The sequence below is a fragment of the Polypterus senegalus genome, chromosome 1, assembly GCF_016835505.1.
Source record: "Polypterus senegalus isolate Bchr_013 chromosome 1, ASM1683550v1, whole genome shotgun sequence".
NCBI lineage: Eukaryota > Metazoa > Chordata > Cladistia > Polypteriformes > Polypteridae > Polypterus > Polypterus senegalus.
The window spans coordinates 329,606,600-329,634,533 of NC_053154.1; the positions used below are offsets into that span (position 1 = coordinate 329,606,600).

At 38.8% G+C, this 27,934-nt stretch overlaps 1 protein-coding gene across 2 annotated transcripts in view; it reads right to left on the reverse strand.

Moving 5' to 3' along the window:
* Positions 1-25,047, reverse strand: part of washc2c (WASH complex subunit 2C) — a 123,932-nt gene extending 98,885 nt beyond the window's left edge. For both annotated transcript variants that reach the window (XM_039737973.1, XM_039737963.1), the window contains exons 1-3: positions 24,933-25,047; positions 7,545-7,685; positions 4,175-4,339 (exon numbers count right to left, since the gene is read on the reverse strand). In XM_039737973.1, coding sequence (XP_039593907.1) covers positions 4,175-4,339; positions 7,545-7,685 — 306 coding nt within the window. In that variant the 5' untranslated portion in view covers positions 24,933-25,047. The remainder of the gene's footprint in view (positions 1-4,174; positions 4,340-7,544; positions 7,686-24,932) is intronic.
* Between the last annotated feature and the right edge of the window lie 2,887 nt (positions 25,048-27,934).

The window sequence follows — 27,934 nt, forward strand, 5'->3', positions numbered from 1 at the left end:
AGAAACAACTTCGTGACGCTGCCGCCAAATACTCGGAGAAAAATCCACAAGTTCATAGAGACACTGTCGCTAAATACTTGCAGGCAAATCCACAAGTTCATAGAGACACTGCCGCTAAATATTCATAGGCAAATCCACAAGTTAATTCCGGGAATGCCTGTTAAACATCTTAGATTCACGAGTAGCGATCCGGGTAGTGAATACTTCGATGAATGAAACCTGTTATCTTTACAACGGTTGACAAATACGGAATGTAACTTGAACACAACACATCTTCCAAATACGAACCTGATTGAAAGAAATAATGATAATCAAATCCTTGATGACAGCAACACTCATAACAGTCACAAAACAATTACATTGACAATCATGTTACGTTATTTTTAAAATGTTTCGTTTTCTTTTTCATAACTTCTTTAACACACTACTGCTCCGCTGTGAAGCGCAGACATTTTGCTAGCATATATATACCTGTATATATATATATATATATATATATATATACTGTATATGATAATAGCAAAAGTAAACATTTTTAGAAATATATCTACACTAAACACTTTCCTTTATAAGACAAATAAAATGAAATGCTTTGTCTAGATTAACAGATCTTTGTTACTATCATGCAAAATGCATGAAAATGATTTCTTCTTGTTATTTAAACACCAGAAGCCAGTGAATGCAGTTATGAACCCAACAACAAGTAACTTACAAAGAGGCCAAATAGAGGCAACTAGTTCTGCTCTGTAAGACCTTTATATAAAACCTCATTGACTTTACAACCCACCTATTATTTCAAATCTCTGCAGAGCTGGCGCTTACAAACCAATTACATAAAATCAATCAGAGTATTGGAAGCACCCGACACAATGACAGGTAGATGTCTACAGCTATGACCTAATCGGGGAGCCTCACGTGGAAGCGCATGGGTCTGCTTAATGGGCTAACATGTTTAGAATAAGGACAAGGGGCTGGTAGTGATTGCTACATAATCAATGGTGTGTAAAGTAAATATTGTTTGTCAATATATAGGTATGATGACCAGAATCATATGATAGGTGACACTGCATTTCACATTACACGTCTTTCATCTACATTATCACTTCTCACAAATACCTCAGTTTCGCAGTACTAGAACTATATACCCTACAAAAAAACAAAACAAAGCTGTCATCCAGTGAAGCTAAGCCAGACTTCTTCCTTTTTGTTTGCTCAGTTTTAGGATTGTAGCAGCTCCCCTACAACAGGACGCTAAAAGGAAACCCAAGCTAAAAAATGGAAGCAGACATAAATTTAGTATGAGACAGACAACTAAAGGCAATCAACAAAATTTCCTTACAACTGTTAACATACAGCATTCATACTGGACAGAAAAGTTGTAAAAACCAGTGAATAATAAAAATTACAATCAAGACATACATAGTCTTTAATTGAAGTAGTATGCAAAGGTGAACGGAAGAAGAATTATTCCCAGGCCCTTCTTGGCACAGAGTCTTTCCTATCAAGCATCATCAAAAAGCTCTGTGGAAAATTCAACAGTAAATCAAATAAAGTCAGGTCCATAAGTATTTGGACAGTGACACAATTTTCATACGTTTGGCTCTGTACACCACCACAGTCAATTTTGAAACAAAGCAATCTAGATGTGACTGAAGTGTAAACTATCAGCTTTAATTCAAGGGGTTTAACAAAAACATTGTATGAGTGGTTTAGAAAAGAGAGAAACAGTATATCAGTATTTCATATACTACTTTTTTACTCTCACCACTGTCACAAAATGCAAAAGCTAAGGAAAAATATAAATCCTTATATGGTCTTCTCAAAAGGAAAATATAGTTTAAGTAAAAAAAAAAGCATATTGTCTTTTTTAATTAGCAGTGTTTCAATGTCCATTACAAATCATTCTGCCTTTCACTGTTATTGCTTCTGAACAGAAACAAATTTAGTGACTATGGACACACACATATATTGTGTTTCCCAATTACAAATACCCACATCTCAGTTCTCATGGACTTTATACTCTTTTTACTGTGTATTTCACATTTGACTGAGATCATACTTGTATACCGTATGTTGTAAGGTTTAGCAGTTTACTACTAATACAGGCAGTCCCTGGGTTACGTACGAGATAGGGACTGTAGGTTTGTACTTAAGTTGAATTTGTATTTAAGTCAGAACAGGTACATAAATTTAATAAATGCTATTGTTGGCCAACTGTAACCAAGTGCTCTGCCAATGAATGACAGAGCTTCACCTCTCTCAACCTTTTTATTATTTCTACTTTATTTTCAATTGTGATGTTTTTTCTCTTCTTTACTGTATCACCAGTGCTTGAATCAGATTTGTGTTTCAGAGACATTGTTGAAGGGTAAAGACAAAAAGCTAAGATGAGCTCTTCTGCACAGCACTGTACACGCTATCACAGCAGGAAGGCACCAGTCATCAATACGTCTGATGTACTGACAAGAGACAACTTCCTGCTATGTACGTAACAGTACAAGCAGGCTTGCTATTGAGAATGAATGGAGGCATCGACAGGCAGTTCATCACCAGCCCAACTCAGTCACCTCCAATACAGAATGTTGCCTGCAGCGTCCGCCCATTGAGAACAAACACGGTGCGGCCAAAGGCTGTTAGTGAATTGCACCCATTCGATAGGCAGCCATCCAATGCACACTACAATGCTACCCTCTGCTGCCCCCGTTCACCCACAACCGGGTCACCGCTTGCAGCATTACCAGCCACCGAGAACGAACGGGGCAGCCATGTGTGTTGGGCGGGCAGTGAAACCGCTTGCCACCAGAAGCCGCCATCCTGCCCCCCTCCAGCCTCCATCCTGCCACCGCTTGCAGCATCCCCAAGCCAAAGATGATGGAGCAGCAGTTCCTGAGGTGCATGCGTCGCAGCTGCAGCCCGTTTGTAAGTCGTAGGTCGGATGTCCGTAACTTGGGGACTACCTGTATACTATAGCTACAAATCTGCTCACTCAAAAATGATTTTTTTTTTATTTATTACTTACTCCATGTAGTTTGTAGTGATGGCAGAGAACATTTTTTAATGTCATGTTTTCAAGAAGAATGGAGATAAAGTTTTAGATAGGACATAAGTGTATGATGGACAACAGCAAACAATATCAAAAACGTCTATGAGAAAATCATGTTTCTCATGTTGCATAATCCACATGTCAAGTTATCCTGTCCTATGCTCTAAACTTCCAAAACACATATATTTTTTACTAAAATGTTGTTAAATTAATCGCCCCCAATAAACGCAATCATCAGCAAAAATGTAACACGTTCAGACGCAAACAAGATTCTGAAATGAAGACTCATTGCTATAATTATAAATGTAACGACAGTACATAAGGCACATTTGTTGATTTGTTGTTGATGTCGTTTGATTATTTGTTGATATCATATGAAGCATAATGTTAGCGAATGAATAAGCAGCTACAGGATTGGACTGGACTCCTATAAATAAGATGGGGAGGCAAGCTGGATGTGTCTGAATGTGTTCTGTTTTCTGGAAATGGTTTATTTAACAATATTCTACCAAAAAAGCCTGGGTAAGGAAGGTTGTGACCATATGACTGGATGACTTGACATACTGTAGGAATAATATGACATGAGTAACAAGAGATTTTTTCTAACAGAAAGTTTTGATATTGTTACAGGTGGACAATGACCAATAAGCATAACCATATGACACTAGAATTATTGATCCTCTCTTTATTTAATTAAATTAACAATTAAAAACAATTGTGGTGGCTCTGTGGCTAAGGATCTGTGCTGGTATTTGGAAAGTTGCCGGTTCAAATCCTGTTACTGCCAGAAGGGATCTTACTCTGTTGGGCCCTTGAGCAAGATCTTTAACCTGAAAACTGCTCCAGGGACACTGTATAAAGGATGACCCTATGCTTTGACTCCCAAAGGTCATGCAAAAAGAATTTTCTCTAGTACACATACATCAAAAATAAACAAATAAAATGATTAAAAAAACGCCCTCCTATTGTTAATAGTAAAAATCAAGTCTATTTTCAAGTACCCAGCGACAGAAAAAACAAGCATCAGGCAATTCAGTTTTCAGTCTTTGCATAAATATAGCAAACACTGAAGTACTGTGACAGGAACAGAACAGAAAGTAACCCCTGCCCTCCAAGAGCCTTATGACTTACATTTTCAATGAACTGAGTGTTGGAAAGCATGAGAAAATCATTGAAGACAGAATGGAGACAGCAGTCAGTTGCTTTTGTGTCACAAATCAATCCATCTAACTGTTTTTCAATTTCATGGGTCTTTGACAGCATTTTTTGAGAAAAGTCTTGCAGAAAAAGCAACAGCTGTAAGGAATAAAAAAACAATCAATTATATTTAACTAAAAATACTTAAAACTATGCAACCGTATATGGCTGTATAGGATTTATCTATACATTTTCCAAACCCTGCTAAATCCTGAGCAGGCTGTATTTGATAGAAAACAATTTATTGTACACACACATATGTACATATAATAAAACATAAAACTCCCATTGTCCTTAATGTTTGAATGTAAACTGTTGAAGGCAAGTATAAGTGATAGCCTGCACTCAAGCCGTCTTTATTTCTTACTATGTCAGCACTCACTTGAATATCCACTCATCATTCAATAAGTACTTTTTGTGGAGCATGCCAAAAACTGACAAATTTAATTTCCCTGTTAACGGTATATGTGGTCATTCACCCAATGAATCAATACTGACACAGGTGTTTACTGTAACTCGGTTTCAAGGCCTAAATGAATTAATCCATCCATCCATCCATTTTCTAACCCGCTGAGTCCGAATACAGGGTCACGGGGGTCTGCTGGAGCCAATCCCAGCCAACACAGGGCACAAGGCAAGAACCAATCCTGGGCAGGGTGCCAACCCACCGCATGAATTAATCTTCTCAAATTAAACTAACAGAAACGGTTCAAACAAAACATGACAAAATGCAGCATACATAATAATCCATCCATCCATTTACTAACCCGCTGAATCCGAATAGGGTCACGGGGGTCCGCTGGAGCCAATCCCAGCCAACACAGGGCACAAGGCAAGAACCAATCCTGGGCAGGGTGCCAACCCACCGCATGAATTAATCTTCTCAAATTAAACTAACAGAAACGGTTCAAACAAAACATGACAAAATGCAGCATACATAATAATACATACAGTAAATAATCTGTCAAATAATGTCGTGCCTTTGATGTGGCTTTCCTGGAAAACTGTCAGGAGGTCAGCTGGATGTGAATCATAGAACTGTATCCCCTCCTACACAACCTCTCAAACCGCCGACCGGCTAGGTGTATGGTGTGAATAGCCCAGTCAGTATTTGCACAACAATCGCTTCACGAGTTGCCGCTATAAAAAAAATCTAACAGCGAATCAACATCAAATTTCTTGCGAAATTGAACAAAACGGCCACAGAAACTTATGAAATGATAAAAACAGTGTACGGTGTTAACAGTTTGTCTTGCACACAAGTTTTTAAGTGGCACAAATGTTTCAAGGAAGGACAAGAAAATGTGGAAGAAGTTCAACACCCAGGTCGCCCACGCTCGTCTCGGACGGACTGAAACATCAAAATGGTGGATCAGATTGATCAAAATGATCATACTGCTTTTTCCGTAAAGCAGTTTTTGACTGACAAAAACTTTCCTGTCCTTGAGCATTCTCCTTATTCACCCGATTTATCTCCCTGTGATTTTTACTTGTTTCCGAAAATCAAAAGTGACCTGATGAGAACACGTTTTTCTTCAGTGGATGAAGTGAAGACAGAAACAGCAAGCCTGCTGAACAGCCTTTAAGCAAGAAGACTTCCAGCACTGTTTCAATCAATGGAAGATACGTATGGATCGGGAGGGGGAGTATATAGGTGACAATGTTGACTTTAAAATACTGCTTATGGTTTATAAAGCCTTAAATAATCTCGCTCCATCTTATATATCGGAATGCCTGACACGTTATATTCCAAATCGTAACCTTAGATCTTCAAATGAGTGTCTCCTTATAATTTCAAAAGCTAAACTTAAAAGAAGTGGTGAGGTGGCCTTCTGCTGTTATGCACCTAAAATCTGGAATAGCCTGCCAATAGGAATTCGCCAGGCAAATACAGTAGAGCACTTTAAAACACTGCTGAAAACACATTACTTTAACATGGCATTTTTATAACTTCACTTTAACTTAATACTGATACTCTGTATGTTCAATTCTTCATAATAACTATTCACAGTGGCTCCAAAATCCGTGACCCTACTCTCTCTTCTGTTTCTTTTTCCGGTTTCTTTGTGGTGGCGGCCTGCGCCACCACCACCTACTCAAAGCATCATGATGCTCCAACATTGATGGACTGAAAGCCAGAAGTCTACGTGACCATCATCATCAGGTCCTTCCATGAAAACCCTAAATACAAAGAGGACTGTTTGACTTATGTTAGGTAGATTGCCCAGAGGGGACTGGGCGGTCTCTTGGTCTGGAACCCCTACAGATTTTATTTTTTTTTCCAGCCTTTGGAGTTTTTTTTTCTGTCCACCCTGGCCATCGGACCTTACTCTTATTCTATGTTAATTAATGTTGACTTATGTTCATTTTTTATTGTGTCTTCTATTTTTCTATTCATTTTGTAAAGCACTTTGAGCTACATTTTTTTGTATGAATATGTGCTATATAAATAAATGTTGATTGATTGATTGATTGAATGTTTATAATGCTATAATTCATCAATAAATATATATATTTTTTTACCAATCCGGATATTTTTGTGTCTCACCTCGTATGTATATGATATATAAAAAGGTGGGGTTAGGAGGATGTTCGTCGTAAAGTTTTATTTATTATGAGGATGTTGTTCTTCTTAAGTTTGCATATGCTGGGTTCATGTCCAAATGTCTGTTGATGCCGTTTTCGTTTGATAGCCTAGATTCAGCCAGCTCCCTGGCACTTTTAGTACTGGCCTTAAATCTTACTTGTATATTGTCCCAGTTAAATGCATGTCCAGTTGAATTTGTGTATATACAAATCAGTGATCATGAGTCCTTCCTTCTGACGGCGTTTTGAAGCTCCTGTATACGTGTTGCAATTGTTTTTATAATAATAAATAAAACTTTACGACCAACACCCTCCTAACCCCACCTCTTTACCCCCAACCCCCCTACCTAATTTTGCTATATAATGCTTTTGATTCTTGTATGTCTAATCATTATCCTCTGATGACGGCTCCTGCCAGAAGCTGAAAGCTCAGGAATAAAAACTACTTTATGATACGTGATTCATTCTCTCCCTTTGTGGATCTCCAACTACATATATTTGTAAAGCTTTCATATACACACTGTATATGAAAGCTTTACATAAATATTTAAAGAAAAATTTGTGCATACACAATATAGTGAAAGGAAAATGTTTCTCCACATCATAATTATAATAATGTTTTGAGATTTGAAAATGCTGGTAGCAGCAAACAAATGCTTTAAACAAGTAACACATCTTATTTATACCCTGCAAGGTACATGACAAGTCATGAACTTACACCAGAGTCAGCCGCCAGAGACCAGTTGCTATTGGACTTGCGCATCTCTTCCAAGGACCACGCTCTTTCCCAGACATGCTCCCCCTCTGGACCATTTTGCTCAGCTGATCCATTAAGCAGAGGCACAGCAGGCCCATTCATCTGAAACAAAAAGGGTAAGTTATATTTATTTTTGTTTTTCATTAACATTATAAAGTTAAATGGGACACACTCAAAAATGCACTCAAATTAAATCGGATCCCTGTAATTAGATCCAGCAAGGCTAATGAAAATTTACTCCTAGGGCTGTCAGATAGAATGTTTCTATTTGAACTTAATTTGAATGTATTTAAAGTATATATTAAAAAAATTTCAATGTAAAATCCAACTGCATGGAAAAGAACAATTGTTAATTTTATCTCACAATAATTGCTGTGATATCTCACACATCTCTTTTTCCAAATGACTTCCAGACTCTTTACTTCCTATGCCTATTCCTGCTTCGAAATGATTAGCTTGCTTCATCCTTTTTTAAAAAACAGACTTCTGCTCCATAAAGTATTTTCACACCTAGCTTGTTTGGTGCATTTTTCAAACTCTTGTGAGATTTCCCCATAGGTCCGGTTTGTTTAGGTAGAGGTTAACATGCCAATTGTATTTGGATGCAGACAAAAAATAACTGCATCAAGACTCATGCATGAAGCATGAATGTGATCTGACACGAGACAGGTGGAACTACAGAAAATACTGTGCGCTATGGCTGAAATTGTGCATGCTGTGGTAGTTATGCTAATTGTCTACTGTTGGTAATTAGGGAATCTCATTCACACCATAATCAGAGTGGAGGGTTAATATTGAGCATTTAAAAAAACTAAAAAGTTAAAAATAAATACACACATAGGCATAAATATGAAATAATTTTTGCATAAACCAATTCACACGACTACCAGTCAATCAGAGCAAGCCTAGCACATGATTGTACAGTAGATGAAAAAGAAGAAAAACAAGCTGTAAATTCACTTGTGATTGGCTCGATCAAAAAACATACCGAGGCCGAGAAATGAATAGCAGTGCCCTGTAAGCCTGACGATCAAACCCCTAATCTTACACCATGAAAGTGATGTGCAACCGTAGGGCAACCTCTTAATGTGATTCTTTCTTGGGAGTGGTGCAGATAAGGAGGCACAATAACTTTAAGATATATAATAAATGTTAATCAAACATTCTAAAATGAACATTATTAACAAACCAGTAACGGCGCACTGCACAATAACATGCACTGAATACACTTGACTTGAGCATTCCTAGTTTTCACCCTCTTTCTCTGCACATTTAGCATACATTTGCTCAGAGGTTGATGCACTCTTCTTTTCTCCACCCTAGCGGCCCGCTGCTTCTCTTCATTTGTCGGCATCTTTTCGCATTAAAACTGATTAATTTAGTTTTTGTGTTGCAATTAGTTAGTATGTTTTCTTTAATTTTTCACTTAAGCTAGCACCTACTGCTTCAATCTGCCTCAAGAATGATTTAAGAAATGAAGAGGTAGGGGAAGTGATGGCGAAAGTGGTAGGGATGAGAACGGCATTCGTACACATGCGCCGCACGGCCAGCCTGCTGCCCACTGCCAAGAGTTGATTCTACAATAAAATAAAATAAAATAACGAATAACCTTGGAGGACAATCATCACCCTGAAAGCGGATAGTAGACATCACATAGTATATGTGTATCAAATTTCAGGTCAGTAGGTCAAACGGTTTGCAAGCTACAGGTGATTTAAAATCCTGGACAGACAAACAAACAGCCACGGTAGCGTATTATATAGAAAGATAGCTGCAGGAGTTAAGACAGTTGACATGTGATTTAAGATAATCTAAACTGAGGTTCCATTAATATGGTGGGAACTTGCAGGTAAATAACAGTCAGTAGCCACACCACATGCACTTCTGAAGAGATCATCCACTTGAAAGCTAAGCCTGGTCGGGCCTGGCCAGTACTTGGATGGGAAATCATCTAGGAAAAGCTTGGATTGCTGGTGGAAGAGGTGTTGGTGAGGCCAGCTGGGGACGCCCAGACCATGTGGTCTGAAAGTGGATCCCAGTGCAGTGAAGGGAACATTTTCCTGTGAAAATGGCGCCATTCATCAAATCAGATGTAAAACCGAGGTCCTGGCTCTCTGTGGTCATAAAAGATCCCTGGGCACCATTTGTAAAGAGCAGTGTGTATCCCAATGTCCTGGCTAAATTGCTTCCCATGGCCTAGTCACTCTGGCCCCGTAATCATACCATGTCTCTTAATGGCTGTCTCTCTCACCCCTTCACCACCTAACAGCTAATGGGTAGTGAGTGCACTGGTGCAAAAATGGCTGCCGTCACATCATCCAGGTGGATGTTGCACATTAGTGGTGGTTGAAGTGGTGTCCCACTCACTCTGTAAAGCACTTTGAGTAGTAAGAAAACATCTATATAAATGTAAAGTTAATTATTAACATTATAAAGTTAAATGAAACTCACCTGTTATGTCTACCCTCATAATACTAAAGTACATCAATGTATATCCTAGACAGGGCTTGCCTTCTTTAGTAAACTAACTTATTTGTAACATGTCCTTTTCATACCATGCTCAGTAGCCCATAATTTTCAGGTAGTCTTCCAGTTGCTTAATAATTGAGGTTTTGCTCATAGAGCTATGTTTGGTTATAAAAAAAAAAAAACAACAAAGCAAATGGACTATGAGTGTAGAAATGCCTTTAAATACACCCTTCACAATGCAATCTGGGAATTACACTCCACCCTTGGATTTAAAGTTGAGCAAAAAACTGATCCCATTCCAGTTTACTCTTAATCCTTAGATACCTGACTTAACTACTGCTTAATGTTAAAAGGGTTAAGTAACTTTCACAGCAAGCAAAAACTGGATTACTTTATAAAGACAATTATAAAGATAATTAAAGACAATAGGAAATAACTCCTGTAAGTCCCAAGGTGGATGGACTGGTGTCCTGACTGGGACGATGGATTGAATCCTTGCCTGGCCAGGAGGCTGTAACAAAAGGACAACGTGAGAGGAGGTGCAACCCAGCCAGGGAGTTTATTGATTCCTATTCCAGTTGGGATAAAAGAATAATGGAGGGACTGGGGGAGACTGGGGAGTCTGAACAGTTCAGTTTCCCAGTTTCAGATGGAACAGTGCTCCTCTGTTTTGGCCACAGTCTGCATACTTGTTATGGTCCTTGGGTACTGTCCAGGGGGGTATTGTTGAGAATACACATCCCTGGTTTGGGAGGCTTCCGTATGTCCTGGGAGTGTTACATTGTGTGAGGCGGTCGCTCCAGAAGCACTATAGGGTCCATAAAAAAAGGAAGCTGTCTCGCTTCAAGGGTTGAGTCAGAGTGTAAAGCTCAACTGGAAGAGTAGTGGGATATGTACATTGGACTTATTGGTGATTGTGGTGTAGACTTTGAATATTGGAAAAAAGAATTTACTGTGTATAAAAAGCATGTATTTGCACCTGGGACTATCTTGGTGTAATTGTATCTGGGGGTTTCAGGGCTCGGTGGCATCCCCTGGAGGCCACACTGCCATATTTTATTATTCTCCTTCTACTTTTTTGTTATTAAATAAGGAGTATAAAAATTTTAAAATCCCATTTTTAATGTCAGGAGTCCTAATTTTTGCTACCTTAGCCAACAAGCAGTTAACACACAGTCTATATCTCAGGTGGCTGCTGACCTGACATATAATACCTAAATTAATTCTGTAATTACTACCTCACACATCCTTTATGATGCAAAATGCTGAATGGGACTGTCCTAACCTTCCCGATTACCGGACTGCTTCTTCCTACACATTGTGCTCTTAAAAAAAATACATGGCCTCTGCAATCCCTTCTATATATAAACACTACAGAAGGTCAACGGCAAGAAACTGATTACTTAAAGGCCATGCTGAACTCTTTTCTAGTACATCAGATGTAAAAAAAAATCAGCTCCCATTTATTTTATTTATAAAATGTACTGTTAGATTTTTGTATTGAGTGTGTAGGAAAAGTGCCCTTAACCTGTTACAGAATTTATTAAATCTTTTTATTTAAAATGTTTTTATACAACAAGTTAAAGAAACAACAGGGTATAACTTTATATATTCTCCCTTTTTTTGAGCAAGACCATTAACCTTAAAATTGCCCCAGGGTGAAGCTGTACAATGGCTGACCCTGTGCTATGACATGTGAGAAGTCCTAAATCAAAATCGATGCATTCCTAATGAATAACTGTTTCTTCAAACTTGAAAAAAATGCGCTTAAATTTTTTCCAAGTCTGGTACCTCTTCCTCTCCATAACAGCTCTCATTCTTATGCTAATGTGCAAAAAGAAAAAATAATGAAGATAAGCAGAAAACAAACTAAATATACACTCTAACACTCTCTCTTATTCTTTCCTAGGGCATGAAGTGGAAGCGGAAGCAAACAATGACCAACGGGGAGATGAACCGCGTCGTCAAAGAACTCCAGGCTCTCGACATTTAGATCCAGAAACTCCTGTCCAGACGGAGTCACCTGAGGGATTTGAAGGCTCATCTGCTGGAAAAATCCACCCCAACATCAGAAATTGTCACAGCAAAACACAGTTCAGTAACATCGACTCCACGATGCGCCGCTCACTTTCAAGGCCAAGTGAGCTTCACCTCCGCACCTCGTCGTAGAAGCAACAATGCCAACGATGAAGAATTTGGCCTGTTTCAGCTATGCAGGCGGGGGTTTAAGACTAGAACACCTCCACCAGCACAGGCAAGCATCTCCACCCAGAACCGGTTTGACCCTCTCCGCGCCCCCAGTTTGCCTTCAACCCCGGGCGATGTATTTGTGATTGGTGATTCAATCATACGAAACATAAACATTGCATGCCCTAATGCCTTTTGTCTCTTGTTTTCCCGGTGCTCGTGTCCGAGATATTATGAGACGTTCGCCGACAGTCTTCGAGAGGCACAAGAACAGGGCAGTGGGATCCATCGTGATACACGCCGGGGTTAACGACGTGAGACACCGACAGTCGGAGATTCTCAAGGCGGACTTCGCAGCACTAATTAAAGCCATTAAGGAGAGGACCCCAGCTGCAAGAATTTTCATCTCAGGTCCCTTACCTCTCGTTAGAAGATTGAACAAGTATTACAGTTGTCTGCTGGCGTTAAACATCTGGCTGAAAGGCTTCTGAGAGAGTCGAAACATCGGGTTTGTAGACAATTGGGACCTCTTTTGGGAGAGGCCGCATTTCTTCAAGCGGGATGGTCTGCATCCAAATAGATTCGGCACACAGTTCCTCTCCGAAAACATCGCTAAGGTAATTCGTCTCTCTTGACTCTCTATTTTTACTTCTAACCCCTTCCATAATGCTTGTGATAATTCGGTAAGAAAATCTTCTTCAAAAGTGCACTGCATTAACACTCTAATAACTAACCTCAGTGCATGTAAAAAATCTAGGCAGTGCGGCATAAATACAAATAATTTAATTAAAATTACACCTCTAGATGAACAAAAGCATTAAAACTATAAAAAACAGATTATAGATTAAATAAAAAATACGCACAGAGCGGCACTAATAAAAATAACTTAATTTCTATCTCAAATAACCATAATGTACATACAATTCAGTTCTGCTCTTCTGAAACATTAAATATGGCTCTATTAAATGTTAGAGCATTAACCAACAAGATGTTTTCCATCAACGATCTTATTAGTGATAGAAAAATTGATGTTATTGCACTAGTGAAGTGAAATGTTGTTTAGCTCAGATGGTGCGGCTGTTTTAATTGAATCTGCGCCTCCGAATTACAGCTTTGCTCATGCGGATCGCCAAGGTAAAAAAGGCGGCGGTTTAGCAAACATTTGCTCGAGCTGGTTAAAGTGTGAAGATGTCGGCTTTGGCAAATTCAAGTCCTTTGAGTATCTTGCCATTGTTATTCATGGAGTTTCTCAGTTTCTAGTATTATCCGTATATAGACCTCCTAAATACAATGCGTCTTTCTTTGAGGAATTCTCAGACTTGGTGTCAATTGTAATTACGAACTATGACACACTCCTAACAGTCGGTGACTTTAACTTTCATATCAATAATCAGTGTGACCCAAAAGCAAAAGAATTCATGAACCTCCTGGACTCTTTTGATTTGAGCCAGCATATTAGTCAACCTACACATAAACCAGGTCATATGTTAGACTTAGTAATTACTAAAGGACTAAAAGTTGATGTGAAGCAGATCATTGATATTGCTCTATCAGACCATTTTCTGTTACTATTTAATATATAAATAATGATAGAAAATATTCACGAGAAGAATATTGTTAAAAAACGCTTCTTTGATTCATCAGCCGCTTCAAAATTTACAAACATTCTAAGCAACCAGTCCCTTTGTAGTGCTTACTACAATAGTAAGAATAATGTAAATAGTAAGGTGGAAAATTTTAATATTAAGTTGAGAGCTACTGCTGACATAGTCGCACCTGAAAAAAAAAAAAATCTTCTAGTACTGTTATACCGTGGAATAACCCTGAAAAAATAAACAGAATGCTTTAGGAAGAAGCAAAAATATACTAAGAAGTTAATGATTTTAAAATTAAACATAAAGTACAGACATACAATGCACATGGCTTCATATTCATGAGAATTTATATTAAAAAACCAATTTAATGATGCAATATTTCAAAAAACAACAAAATATCAAGTATGTAAATGTGTCAGAGCTAGAAAGAAACTCTGAACAGATTCAGGCAAAGTAAAATTCACTTCCTTTGACTTGACAGACATCAGAGCTGCATTACTTATAGCAAAATAACCAAGCACTTCAAGAATTTCAGGTTTGTTTATAGAGAAAAGCAAGCAAAATGACACCTTTTATTGGCTAACTAAAAAGATTACAATATGCAAGCTTTCGAGGCAACTCAGGCCTCTTCTTCAGGCAAGATGTTATACAGAAATTGAAGTTCCCTGTGTTTAAATACACACACTAGGACAAACAACATTGGTAAATCTTTAAATGAAAAATCTTAAATGTAAAAAATTAATAGATTGATTCAGGCTAAGATTAATTTAACAAGAGAGAGAAGAACAATGTATGGTCAAGATCTTTGGATAAGATAACTGTCCAACAAAGCCCTTTGAAGTTTGTGATGAGTTTTTCAAAACAATGTGGCTCTGTAGACAGGTTATCTGTGTCAGTCTGAGAAATGCAAACAGTCCTCATATCTGCCCATAAAACTCTTGTCTCTATTCAAGCCATGTTGTAATGTATTAAATTTTAGCATGAGTTTTACTTCACATTCAGTTCTCTCTTGTTGTGTTTTAAAGCTGCCCATAAGCACTGTGACTTTAAAGTTCCTCTCACAGTCTCCATGGCTGTTGAAGTGGGCCGCTACAGGAACATCTGTGTTGCCATGTTTAATGTGGAATCTGTAAATTCATTCTCTGGCGGAGTGCTTGTCCAGTTTCTCCCACATAGAGTGCAGTGTCAGGACATTTCATGCAGAGAAATAGGTAGACAACACTAGATGATCTGCAGGAAAATGATCCCTTTATGTGATGTTCAAGTCGGCAGTGTGGTATAACTATACGGTCTGTATTGTGGATGTGGGCACACATTTTACATCTTTTCTGTAGGCAGCCAGATGTGCCATTTTCTTTCAGTTCATTTAGGAAGCTTCAGACAATTAGTTGCTGAAGGTTTGGTGGTTGTCTGTATGCCAAGGAGGGGAGGTTCAAGGAATATATTTTTCATTGTTTGGTCGTTGTTTAGTATTGGCTGAAGTTGTTTTATAATTTTTCAAACTGTTTCAAGATGTGGGTTGTAGGGGACAATAAGGGGGATGCGGTTCTTGTTGTCTTTATCTTTATATTCCAGAAGGTTGTCTCTGGGTATGGCAGTACATCTTCTTATTTGAATGTCTGTTGTTTTGGGGGTATAACCTTGTCTATCATAACTAATAATAATAACTAATAACTAATAAATACAACCAAGTATTATCCACATATAAATGAAGGCAATTTTCTAAATCACATTTCATAATGGCAAATACAGCATAAAATGGACGCTTATACTGGGAACTTAAAAACAATTCTGAAGAAATATAGGAAAGATTAACGATTTGTGTAGGTGAAGCAGAAACACAGACAGCTTTTAAAAAGAATCTAAACCATCTAGACAGACAGACAAGGTACCATATGATTGATTGATTGATTGATAGACAGATAGATAGATAGATAGATAGATAGATAGATAGATAGATAGATAGATAGATAGATAGATAGGACAACATAACAGGATGGACTGAACTGTCTCTTCTTGTTTAAAGAGCTTATTAAGGTTTTACAGTATAGCGAAGTGAAATATCCCTGCTTGATATGATCCAGTGGTTAACTGTTAATAAATGCCTAAAATATCAAAATGGAATATCACTATAATTTAAACAGGATAAAGGTACCAAAGCTTAAAATTGAAGATTTGTGTTTTTCTAAATATCAAAGCTGAGTTGATTTACTGAAGCACGTAAAATTGTGTCCACTTCAGGTTTTGTACAAAATCCACTTTCTGATAGCCCAACTATGTTTTTAGCATACTGTTTCAACATTTTCTGTATATTTAAACTGATGAATTTTATGTTATACTTTACATGCACTGGAAATTTTTATCAATACTTGCACAACTGCTTATCCATGCAATTATCTAGTCAGGTAATCACATGGTAGCATAAAATCCTGCAGATACAGATCAAGACTTTTAAATAATGTTCACATCAAAGACATGAATGGGGAAAAAATGTGACCTCAATGACTTTGAGTGAGGCATGATTGCTGCTGTCAGATGGGCTACTTTTACTATTTCTGTAACTACAGATCTCCTTAGGTTTTCATTTACAACATTGAGAGATCACAGGAGAATGGCCAGACTCGTTTGAGCTGACAGAAAGACAATGCTACCTCAAATAACAATACTAGCAACAGCAATGAGCACAAAAGCATCTCAGAATGGGCTACAAGAGCAAAAGACAACACTGGGTTCTGCTTGTGTTGGCCAAGAACAGAAATCTGAGGCTGCACTGGGAACAGGCTCACCAATCTTGGATACTGATGACTGGAAAAGCGTGGCCTAGCCTGATGAATTTCAATTTCTGTTAAGGTTCACGGGTGGTAGGGTATTTGATGCAACCATGTCAATATGGTGCCAATATTTCAAAGGAATCCAACATCTTGTGGAAACCATGCCATGAAGAAATTAGGCGGTTTTAAAAGAAAAAGGAGGCCCTACCCAGTATTAGCATAGCAATCCTAAGAATTTGCTCAGTGAGTGTATATTGTATTTTAAACAATGTATAGTGTGTTGCTTTAAAAATGACAAGGAATCAAGGAAAAGGTCTTTTAAGCTTATCTTGGAAAGTTTAATGTAAGTCAAATCTCATAAGAAATCAAACAAAGGAATGAGAGACTCCAGTTCTACAACACATTTAGAACACTTTAAAGCTTAGCTTGGCTCTTTTTCATTCTAAATAAAAGATGGTACATTTAAGAGTAATCTCTAACTGTGCTTCATTAAGTCATGTGAACATGTAACCAGTAACTAATGCAAGAGAAAAAATAAAAATCAATATATTAATAAATCCAGTGTTCATGGAAAAAGTCAAAAGACTTTCTGTATGATTCTTAAGGAAATTTATTATCCTTACTTTGATTGCAGCAGTAAGTCGTAAAACTCACCAAATGACCCCACATCCCAAGGAGAGAGTATTTCCTTGTCAAAGGTGAACTCACATGTCATACGACCATTGATGGAATTAGGATAAGATACTGACACCAACTCTAATTTACTATATAATGAATTTAGAAACTGGCATAATCAATGAGAAAGCAAAGAGACAAGAAACCTCAGCTGAACTTGTTTATTATAAGAAAGTTCCTGCTGAGGTTGTGTGTGCTTCTGTTGTGTGACTGACTGAAGTTCACCTTCAACAACAGAAAAAACAGCACTGTGAGCAAGGACTCACACTGTCAGATTACCTACAGTACAGGTGCTGGTCATAAAATTAGAATATCATGACAAAGTTGATTTATTTCAGTAATTCCATTCAAAAAGTGAAACTTGTATATTAGATTCATTCATTACACACAGACTGATGTATTTCAAATATTTATTTATTTTAATTTTGATGATTATAACTGACAACTAATGAAAGTCCCAAATTCAGTATCTCGGAAAATTAGAATATTGTGAAAAGGTTCAATATTGAAGACACCTGGTACCACACTCTAATCAGCTAATTAACTCAAAACACTTGCAAAAGCCTTTAAATGGTCTCTCAGTCTAGTTCTGTAGGCTACACAATCATGGGGAAGACAGCTGACTTGACAGTTGTCCAAAAGACGACCATTGACACCTTGCACAAGGAGGGCAAGACACAAAAGGTCATTGCTAAAGAGGCTGGCTGTTCACAGAGCTCTGTGTCCAAGCACATTAATAGAGAGGCCGAAGGGAAGGACAAGATGTGGTAGAAAAAAGTGTACAAGCAATAGGGATAACCGCACCCTGGAGAGGATTGTGAAACAAAACCCATTCAAAACTGTGGGGGAGATTCACAAAGAGTGGACTGCAGCTGGAATCAGGGCTTCAAGAACCACCACGCACAGATGTATGCAAGACATGGGTTTCAGCTGTTGCATTCCTTGTGTTAAGCCAATAGAAACAAAAGATATCGTCAGAAGCGTCTCGACTGGACTGCTGCTGTGTGGTCCAAAGTTATGTTCTCTGATGAAAGTAAATTTTGCATTTCCTTTGGAAATCAAGGTCCCAGAGTCTGGAGGAAGAGAGGTAAAGTTTCCACAGTCAGTGATGGTTTGGGGTGCCATGTCATCTGCTGGTGTTGGTCCATTGTGTTTTCTGAGGTCCAAGGTCAACGCAGCCGTCTACCAGGAAGTTTTAGAGCACTTCATGCTTCCTGCTGCTGACAAACTTTACGGAGATGCAGATTTCAGGACCTGGCACCTGCACACAGTGCCAAAGCTACCAGTACCTGGTTTAAGGACCATGGTATCCCTGTTCTTGATTGGCCAGCAAACTCGCCTGACCTTAACCCCATAGAAAATCTATGGGGTATTGTGAAGACGAAGATGCAATACACCAGACCCAACAATTCAGAAGAGCTGAAGGCCTCTATCAGAGCAACATGGGCTCTCATAACACCTGAGCAGTGCCACAGACTGATCGACTGCATGCCATGCCGCACTGCTGCAGTAATCCAGGCCAAAGAAGCCACAACTAAATATTGAGTGCTGTACATGCTCATACTTTTCATGTTCATACCTTTCAGTTGGCCAACATTTCTAAAAATCCTTTTTTTGCATTGGTCTTAATTGATATTCTACTGTAATTTTCCAAGATACTGAATTTGGGACTTTCATTAGTTGTCAGTTATAATCATCAAAATTCAAAGAAATAAACATTTGAAATACATCAGTCTGTGTGTAATGAATGAATCTAATATACAAGTTTCACTTCTTGAATGGAATTACTGAAATAAATCAACTTTGTCATGATATTCTAATTTTATGACCAGCACCTGTATGTGTGATGCAACGAAAAAATGTCCATCTTACTCTGGAGAATGCTGAGATATTTACTATAAATGAAAATGAGTGGGTTTGAGTCAAAGGTTTCTCTGAGTAGGTGCGATAGTCTGACATTTTAGGCTAAGGATTTCATTTCAACTTTACCTTCAGTCAACTAATAAACAAAAATGAAAAAAAATCAAATTGCAACACTTAATATATAGGTTCTTACAGTCAGTATTGTCACATGTAGAGTATAGTGAAATTCTTACTTGCAAAAAATATTATATAAAAAAAATCCTGGGACGAGACAAGACTTTTTTTTCCCAAGAGATTTTTTTCGAGCACACACACAGCCCTCTCACCTCTCATTCATGGGAATGCTTTTGACAGACACGGTTCATGCTCTCTCAGCTCTTATAAATTTTAATGTTTTCCTCATTTTAAGTTCCCAATTAAAGAAGACGTATTATGTCCAAATCTTATTGAAGGGTCATCAACAGACGAAATGAGTACATAGGCAATCCTATCACCGAGAAACGATGAGGTCATACGAATTAATGCCAAAAATGTCGATCAGTTACACGGCAAATTGGTTAAATGCGTATCAATAGACTATGCTTAAACAATTGCTGATGATCATGCGGAACATGAAAACATCAACTTACAATATCCTGAAGAATATCTACAACCATCAACACTATCTGGTCTTCCACCACACAAATTACTGTAAAAAGAAGGATGTATCCAAGAAAGGTAATATAGTACGACTTCAGCGGATAACATTAGACAACAAAGGAGATCTTGATATGCCATTCGTATTAAAATGTTAACAGTTTCCTGTTAGAATAGCTTTTGCAAAGACAATTAACAAATCTCAGAGCCAAACATTCAAAAAAGTCGTTTTACTTAATAGAGAGAAAAAAATGAAATTCAATCATGGGCAGTTATATGCTGCTTTGTCACAATGAAAGTCCAAATACAGAATCCAAATTCAGTGCAATATTGGCGAAAATTTTATTCAAAAAATTGTTTATACTGAAGTTTTACAGTAAAAGTGTAAGTTTAAAAAGTATTTGTGTGTTAATTTTAAAGCCAAACAGAATTAAATCATATTATGCAACGAATACCTCTAACACAACATGAAACACAATTTACTTTCATATTATTATTTTTTACTATTTTTTTAATATGGTTAATTACTCACTGTAATGTAAAACAGTTAGTTATATTATGCATATGTAACAATTCCCATGAAAATAACAATCTGTTTAAATTGTACATCCACTTACCCATACGTGAGTGGCAGAACCGCAAACAAGCTAGCGTGTAGCGCAGGCCCAGAGGTTGACGAGCGAAGTGAGCAAGGGGCAAAGACCCTTAGTTGCAAAATATTTTAAAAATTGCAATATTGTGAAGCAAGTCTTTATATATGATACGCTACCGTGGCTGTTCGTTTGTCTGTCCAGGATTTTAAATCACCTGTAGCTCGCAAACCGTTTGACCTATTGACCTGAAATTCGGTACACATATACTATGTGACGTCTACTACCCGCTTTCGGGCTGATGATTGACCTCCAAGGTTATTCCTCTTTTTATTTTTATTTTATTGTAGAATTAACTCTTGGCAGTGGGCAGCAGGCTGACCATGCTGCGCATGCGTACGGGCACTATTCTCATCCCTACCACCTTCGCTGTCACTTCCCCTACCTCTTCATATCATAAATCATTCTTGAGGCAGATTAAAGATTTAAGTGCCAGCTTAAATGAAAAATTAAAGAAAACGTACCAAGTAATTGCAACACAAACACCGAATTAATCAGTTTTAACGAGAAAAGATGCCGACAAATGAAGAGAAGAAGCTGGCCACTAGGGTGGAGAAAAGAAGAGCTGCTCAGGCAGTCTTCCTAACAATCTGCATTTACATGGGCAAGTCATTTTCTGGAATTCTCCTTTGGTGCATAACTGCACAAAAAAAAAAAAAGAGTTAAACATCATCATCGGCCACCGTGAATTCGAAAATAAGCATGACTTTCTTGTGTTGTATAAATGCGCTTAGTCAAACTGGCACTTTATTTCTAGGTTCTGTTACTGGATTGAACACACTAAACTCTTTTCTGTTCAGCTGAGTGATTGAGCCCTGCAATGGACCGACCTGGTATGTGTGCTTCTTGCTTTACAGCCAGTGCTGCTGCACTAATAACAACACAGGTATTTTTACTTCAATAAGATATGAGGTAGATTACTCGTTAATTTAAAATGTAATTGGACTTCTTAATGCATGTTACTTTTAAAGTGTTAACCCTACTGCTTTTGAGTATGTGTTGCTACGTTCAGCACCACACGTTCAGCTTATTAAAATAAATTTAGCATAATGTGAAATATTGACAGATTATTTCAGCCAGGAGAAGGAAAAATGAAATCACACAAACCTTTGGCTCTGGAAATTTATCTTGTGAAAGCTTCTACCTGTGGCTGCTGAAAGTGTGTGGAAAGCAAATATATGCGCAGGCTGACAAAGTGCAATGGATATGCGCAGACTACAAATTAATTAGTGATAACTCGATTAAGGGATTACATGGCAATACAATTGGACTACTCGCTTTAAACCAGGTTTCTCAGTGTGGAATGACCCGAACTTCTTTAATCGAAATAATGGTTTACATGGCATTTTAGAAATCAGGTTTCTGCGAGTAATTGGATTATTGCAGTGTATGTACAGTTAGGTCCATAAATATTTGGACAGAGACAACTCTTTTTTAATTTTGGTTCTGTACGTTACCACAATGAATTTTAAATGAAACAACTCAGATGCAGTTGAAGTGCAGACGTTCAGCTTTAATTCACTGGGTTGAACAAAAAGATTGCATAAAAATGTGAGGCAACTAAAGCATTTTTTAACACAATCCCTTCATTTCAGGGGCTCAAAAGTAATTGGACAATTGACTCAAAGGCTATTTGATGGGCAGGTGTGTTCAAGTCCGTTGTCGTGTCATTATCAATTAAGCAGATAAAAGGCCTGGAGTTGATTTCAGGTGTGGTGCTTGCATGTGGAAGATTTTGCTGTGAACAGACAACATACGGTCAAAGGAGCTCACCATGCAGGTGCAAGAAGCTATCCTTAAGCTGTGAAAACAGAAAAAAACCATCCGAGAAATTGCTACAATATTACGAGTGGCAAAATCTACAGTTTGGTACATCCTGAGAAAGAAAGCAAGCACTGGTGAACTCAGCAACGCAAAAAGACCTGGACGTCCACAGAAGACAACAGTGGTGGAGGATCACAGAATCATTTCCATGGTGAAGAGAAACCCCTTCACAACAGCCAACCAAGTGAACAACACTCTCCAGGTGGTCGGTGTATCGATATCCATGTCCACCATAAAGAGAAGACTGCATGAAAATAAATACAGAGGGTGCACTGCAAGGTGCCAGCCACTCATAAGCCTCAAGAATAGAAAGGCTAGATTGGACTTTGCTAAAGAACATCTAAAAAAGCCAGTACAGTTCTGGAAAAACATTCTTTGGACAGATGAAACCAAGATGAACCTCTACCAGAATGATGGCAAGAAAAAAGTATGGAGAAGGCGTGGAACAGCTCATTATCAAAAGCATACCACATCATCTGTAAAACACGGTGGAGTCAGGCAGTGTGATGGCTTGGGCGTGCATGGCTGCTAGTGGCACTGGGACACTAGTGTTTATTGATGATGTGACACAGGACAGAAGCAGCCGATTGAATTCTGAGGTTTTCAGAGACATACTGTCCGCTCAAATCAGGCTAAATGCAGTCAAATTGATTGGGCGTTTCATGATACAGATGGACAATGACCCAAAACATACAGCCAAAGCAACCCAGGAGTTTATTAAAGCAAAGAAGTGGAAAATTCTTGAAAGGCCAAGTCAGTCACCTGATCTTAACCCAGCTGAGCATGCATTTCACCTGTTGAAGACTAAACTTTGGACAGAAAGGCCGACAAACAAACAGCAACTGAAAGCCACTGCAGTAAAGGCCTGGCAGAGCATTAAAAAGGAGGAAAGCCAGCATCTGGTGATGTCCATGAGTTCAAGACTTCAGGCTGGCATTGCCAGCAAAGGGTTTTCAACAAAGTATTAAAAATGAACATTTTATTTCCAGTTATTTAATTTGTCCAATTACTTTTGAGCCCCTGAAATGAAGGGATTGTGTTAAAAATGCTTTAGTTGCCTCACATTTTTATGCAATCTTTTTGTTCAACCCACTGAATTTAAGCTGAAAGTCTGCACTTCAACGCATCTGAGTTGTTTCATTTAAAATTCATTGTGGTAATGTACAGAGCCAAAATTAGAAAAAAAAGTTGTCTCTGTCCAAATATTTATGAACCTAGCTGTAAATGTGCCAACCGATGGAAATTAAGGAGATGTGCACGTGAGCCAAAAGCAGTTTTTCACTTGCAGGGATGTAGGAATCTAGAACAAACTGCCAAGTAGTTTATTTGAACTGGAAACCTTTTGAAGGTATCTGGATACGATTCTGGGGGCAACGTAGCTGTCAGTTAACACAACAAACCTGGTGAAGTGAATGGTCTCTCGTGTCTCTTATAACTGTGTCAAGACTATCTCCAATGACATTACATTCTGTTACACTACACTACATGGCCTAAACTAAGGCATTGAGAGAGAGGAGGTTGGGGGCATGCACTGATACAGCATGTTGTTGCACCCACCACAGGACAGACCACCTCAGGATCTCAAATTATGACACAAGTGCAGCCTGGGATAGAACAGCGTGTGTGTTTTTATTTATTTATTTTATATAAACACAGTGGCTGGTGTGCCAATCCTGCCACCAACCCCCAAATTTTCCCTTACACCTTGGGGGCCCTGGGGCTGGATGCCAATTAACGTCATAGCCAGGACGGAGCAATGGTAGGTTAAGGGCCAAAAGGAGTGAAATCACTTCTGGCATTTATGAAATTCAAACCAGCAACCTTTCAATTAATCACTTCATGACACAGTGAGAAAATTAAATGTCATCCCATCACTCATGGTGGACGTCATTACTTTAAGTGCACAGGAAGGTGTCGCTAAATAAGACTTGGAACACGTGGATAATACACATAAGTTGTACAATACTAGCCGTTTAAAGGTCGCCGTCAACTAAGAACTGTAAATATCATCTCCTGTACCTTCTGCAGAGTGTGAAAAAGTGGGGTGTTCGTGCAACGAGAGTCATTATATTATAACCGGAATGTTACAAATTGTGTCAGTTACTTCTAGAAACATTCCGTGTCATTTACGTAGATCGTTCATTAGTTCGGCATTCAAGGCACACGGGTTGATAACACGATCGGCATGACTGGAGCTTATTTCTGTGGCTAACTCCGTTTCGGACTTTGCTATCAATAAAGCATCGCACGACTGGGTCATTCATTATAAATCGTCTGTAGTCAATTTCTGCTTTCTGTGCAGGATCCCATGAGCCGACACTACACGGGACAACAGTCCACCACATGACAAGCAGCCTTAGATTTAAAGGTCTGTAGTCACTTCTTGGGCACCTGTGTCACCACCTCTCCATCCTGCTTCTCTTCTACGGTAAACACATTTGGGACGAGAAAGATACTAAATACGAAAAACAAATCCCAAAGGCTGGTAGAAAAAAAATCATATTTATCACTACACAACTTCTGTCGCTGTAACTAAAACGGGAACTTGCGACCCGCTCTGCAGAAAGTCCGCTAGGCAAACTGCACCAACCCTCATTTGTCGACCACAGCTGAAGAACGCGCCATCCTTATTATTACTTCTTTACAAGACCTTTTCGTTTCACATGTATCTCTCCTTACCGTGACTCCCGCGACGTTTTCGATGTTACGTTCTGATTTTTCCGGCTACTATAAACAAGTATTCAATATCTTCACGAAATCACTGACACATCCGCCATGTTCAATATTGGGCAGTCAGGTGATGCCAGTCACGTGATCTTGGCAGGGTTTCAGTGCACGACGATGACGTCATTAGAACGCGAAGTCTTAGCAGAGAAGAGTCCAGCTGCAGACATCCAGAGCTGCGTTCCGGAGGGGAGCTCGATGCTCTGGAAAAATAAACCACCTAAAAAGCGATTGCTACAATACAACCAATTTAGACTGAACGTTTCAGACTTCAAATACTGTCTTTAAAATTGATTGGATTAAAAAAAGTAATAAAAAAATAATATCGTTGTTGTTCCAAATAATACACGTCAATGGAATAAACTTATATATACTGCTCAAAAGAATTAAAGGAACACTTTTTAATCAGAGTATAGCATAAAGTCAATGAAACTTATGGGATATTAATCTGGTCAGTTAAGTAGCAGAGGGGGTTGTTAATCAGTTTCAGCTGCTGTGGTGTTAATGAAATTAACAACAGATGCACTAGAGGGGCAACAATGAGATGACCCCCAAAACAGGAATGGTTTAACAGGTGGAGGCCACTGACATTTTTCCCTCCTCATCTTTTCTGACTGTTTCTTCACTAGTTTTGCATTTGGCTACAGTCAGTGTCACTACTGGTAGCATGAGGCGATACCTGGACCCTACAGAGGTTGCACAGGTAGTCCAACTTCTCCAGGATGGCACATCAATACGTGTCATTGCCAGAAGGTTTGCTGTGTCTCCCTGCACAGTCTCAAGGGCATGGAGGAGATTCTAGGAGACAAGCAGTTACTCTAGGAGAGCTGGAGAGGGCCATAGAAGGTCCATAACCCATCAGCAGGACCAGTATCTGCTCCTTTGGGCAAGGAGGAACAGGATGAGCACTGCCAGAGCCCTACAAAATGACCTCCAGCAGGCCACTGGTGTGAATGTCTCTGACCAAACAACCAGAAAGACTTCATGAGGATGACCCAAGGGCCCCATGTCCTCTAATGGGCCCTAAGCTCACTGCCCTGCAGCATGCAGCTCGATTGGCATTCGCCATAGAATACCAGAATTGGCAGATGCACCACTGGTGCCCTGTGCTTTTTACAGATGAGAGCAGGTTCACCCTGAGCACGTGACAGAAGTGAAAGGGTCTGGAGAAGCCATGGAGAACATTATGCTGCCTGTAACATCATTCAGCATGAGCAGTTTGGTGGTGGGTTAATGATTGACTGGGAAAACATATCCATGGAGGGTCACACAGACCGCTACAGGCTTGACAAAGGCACTTTGGCTGCCATTAGGTATCAGGATGAAATCCTTGGACCCATTGTCAGACCCTATGCTGGTACAGTGGCTCCTGGTGCATGACAATTCCTGGCCTCATGTCGTGAGAGTATGCAGGCAGTTCCTGGAGGATGAAGGAATTGATACCATTGACTGGCCACCACACTTTCCTGACCTAAATCCAATAGAACACCTTTGGGACATCATGTTTTGGTCCATCCAATGCCACCAGGTGGCACCTCAGACTGTCCAGGAGCTCAGTGATGCCCTGGTCCAGATCTGGGAGGAGATCCCCCACAACACCATCTGTCATCTCATTAGAAGCATGCACTGATGTTGTCAGGCATTTATACAAGAACACAGGGGCCATACAAAGTGCTGCGTACAATTTTGAGTTGCTGCAATTACATTTTGGCAAAATGGACTAGCCTGCCACATAAGTTTTTCACTCTGATTTTTGGGGCGTCTTTGAATTCAGGTCTCTGTAGGTTGATCATTTTCATTTCCATCAAACGATGTGGCATCCTTTCGTTCCTAACAAATTACCCAGTCTATATCAGTATAGATATCCAGGAGGATTTCTTTTTCCCATTGAGATCTGATGTGTTTTCAAAGTGTTCCTTTAATTTTTTTGAGCAGTTTATATAGACCAATATCAAAAATGTAAGTGTCGGTTTATAGAAATTTGAACAATTCACACTTATTTTGTTAAAATCAAAGTAAACACTCAAGTCCACTCACCTTCATAAAAACAAATTTAGGGATGATATTCCATATGTTATAAATATAAATCGATCTCTTTTCAAAGATGGTTTGAAAAATAATATTATGATGAGACAATTACTAAATGAGAATGATAATTTGTTGTCTTATCCAGAATTTTTGGGTGTCATAGTGGGGTGTAATAATTACATAGGGCCCACTGTGTGGGGGTCCACCCTGCCCTCAGAGCCTGGAATGAAAAGAACATGTGACAGAGATAAACTGCTTATGTATAGGACCCAAATATCTGTGCTACATCCCTGCCCATTACACCTAAAGAATATGTGGGAATGTTTGATGGCATATTTAGGGGTGATGACTGCTTTGGACCATTCATGAAGCAGGTGAGTGTTCGACCAGACGTTGAATTTTTTATTGGTTGGTGTTAATATGTGGGATAGAAAGTTAAATAATAATTATATTAAATAGATAGATAGATAGATAGATAGATAGATAGATAGATAGATACTGCGGTGGGCTGGCGCCCTGCCCGGGATTTGTTCCTGCCTTGCGCCCTGTGTTAGCTGGGATTAGTTCCAGCAGACCCCCGTGACCCCGTGTTAGGATATAGTGGGTTGCATAATGACTGACTGACTGACTGACTAGATAGATAGATAGATAGATAGATAGATAGATAGATAGATAGATAGATAGATAGATAGATAGATAGATAGACACCAGGATGACTAAAAAGAAGGAAAACATCTGACTTGGCAGTCACAGTCACAGTGCTATGCAGACTTATTGCTGTTGGTATAAAGGACCCCCAGTGGTTTTTCTTGACACACTTCTGCTGAATAATTTGTTGGCTGAAAGTCCTCAGTGTTGGTGTGTCAGAGAGAGGATGTTCAGATTTGTTCATAATGACACTCAATTTTGTTTTAATTTGCTCCTTCACT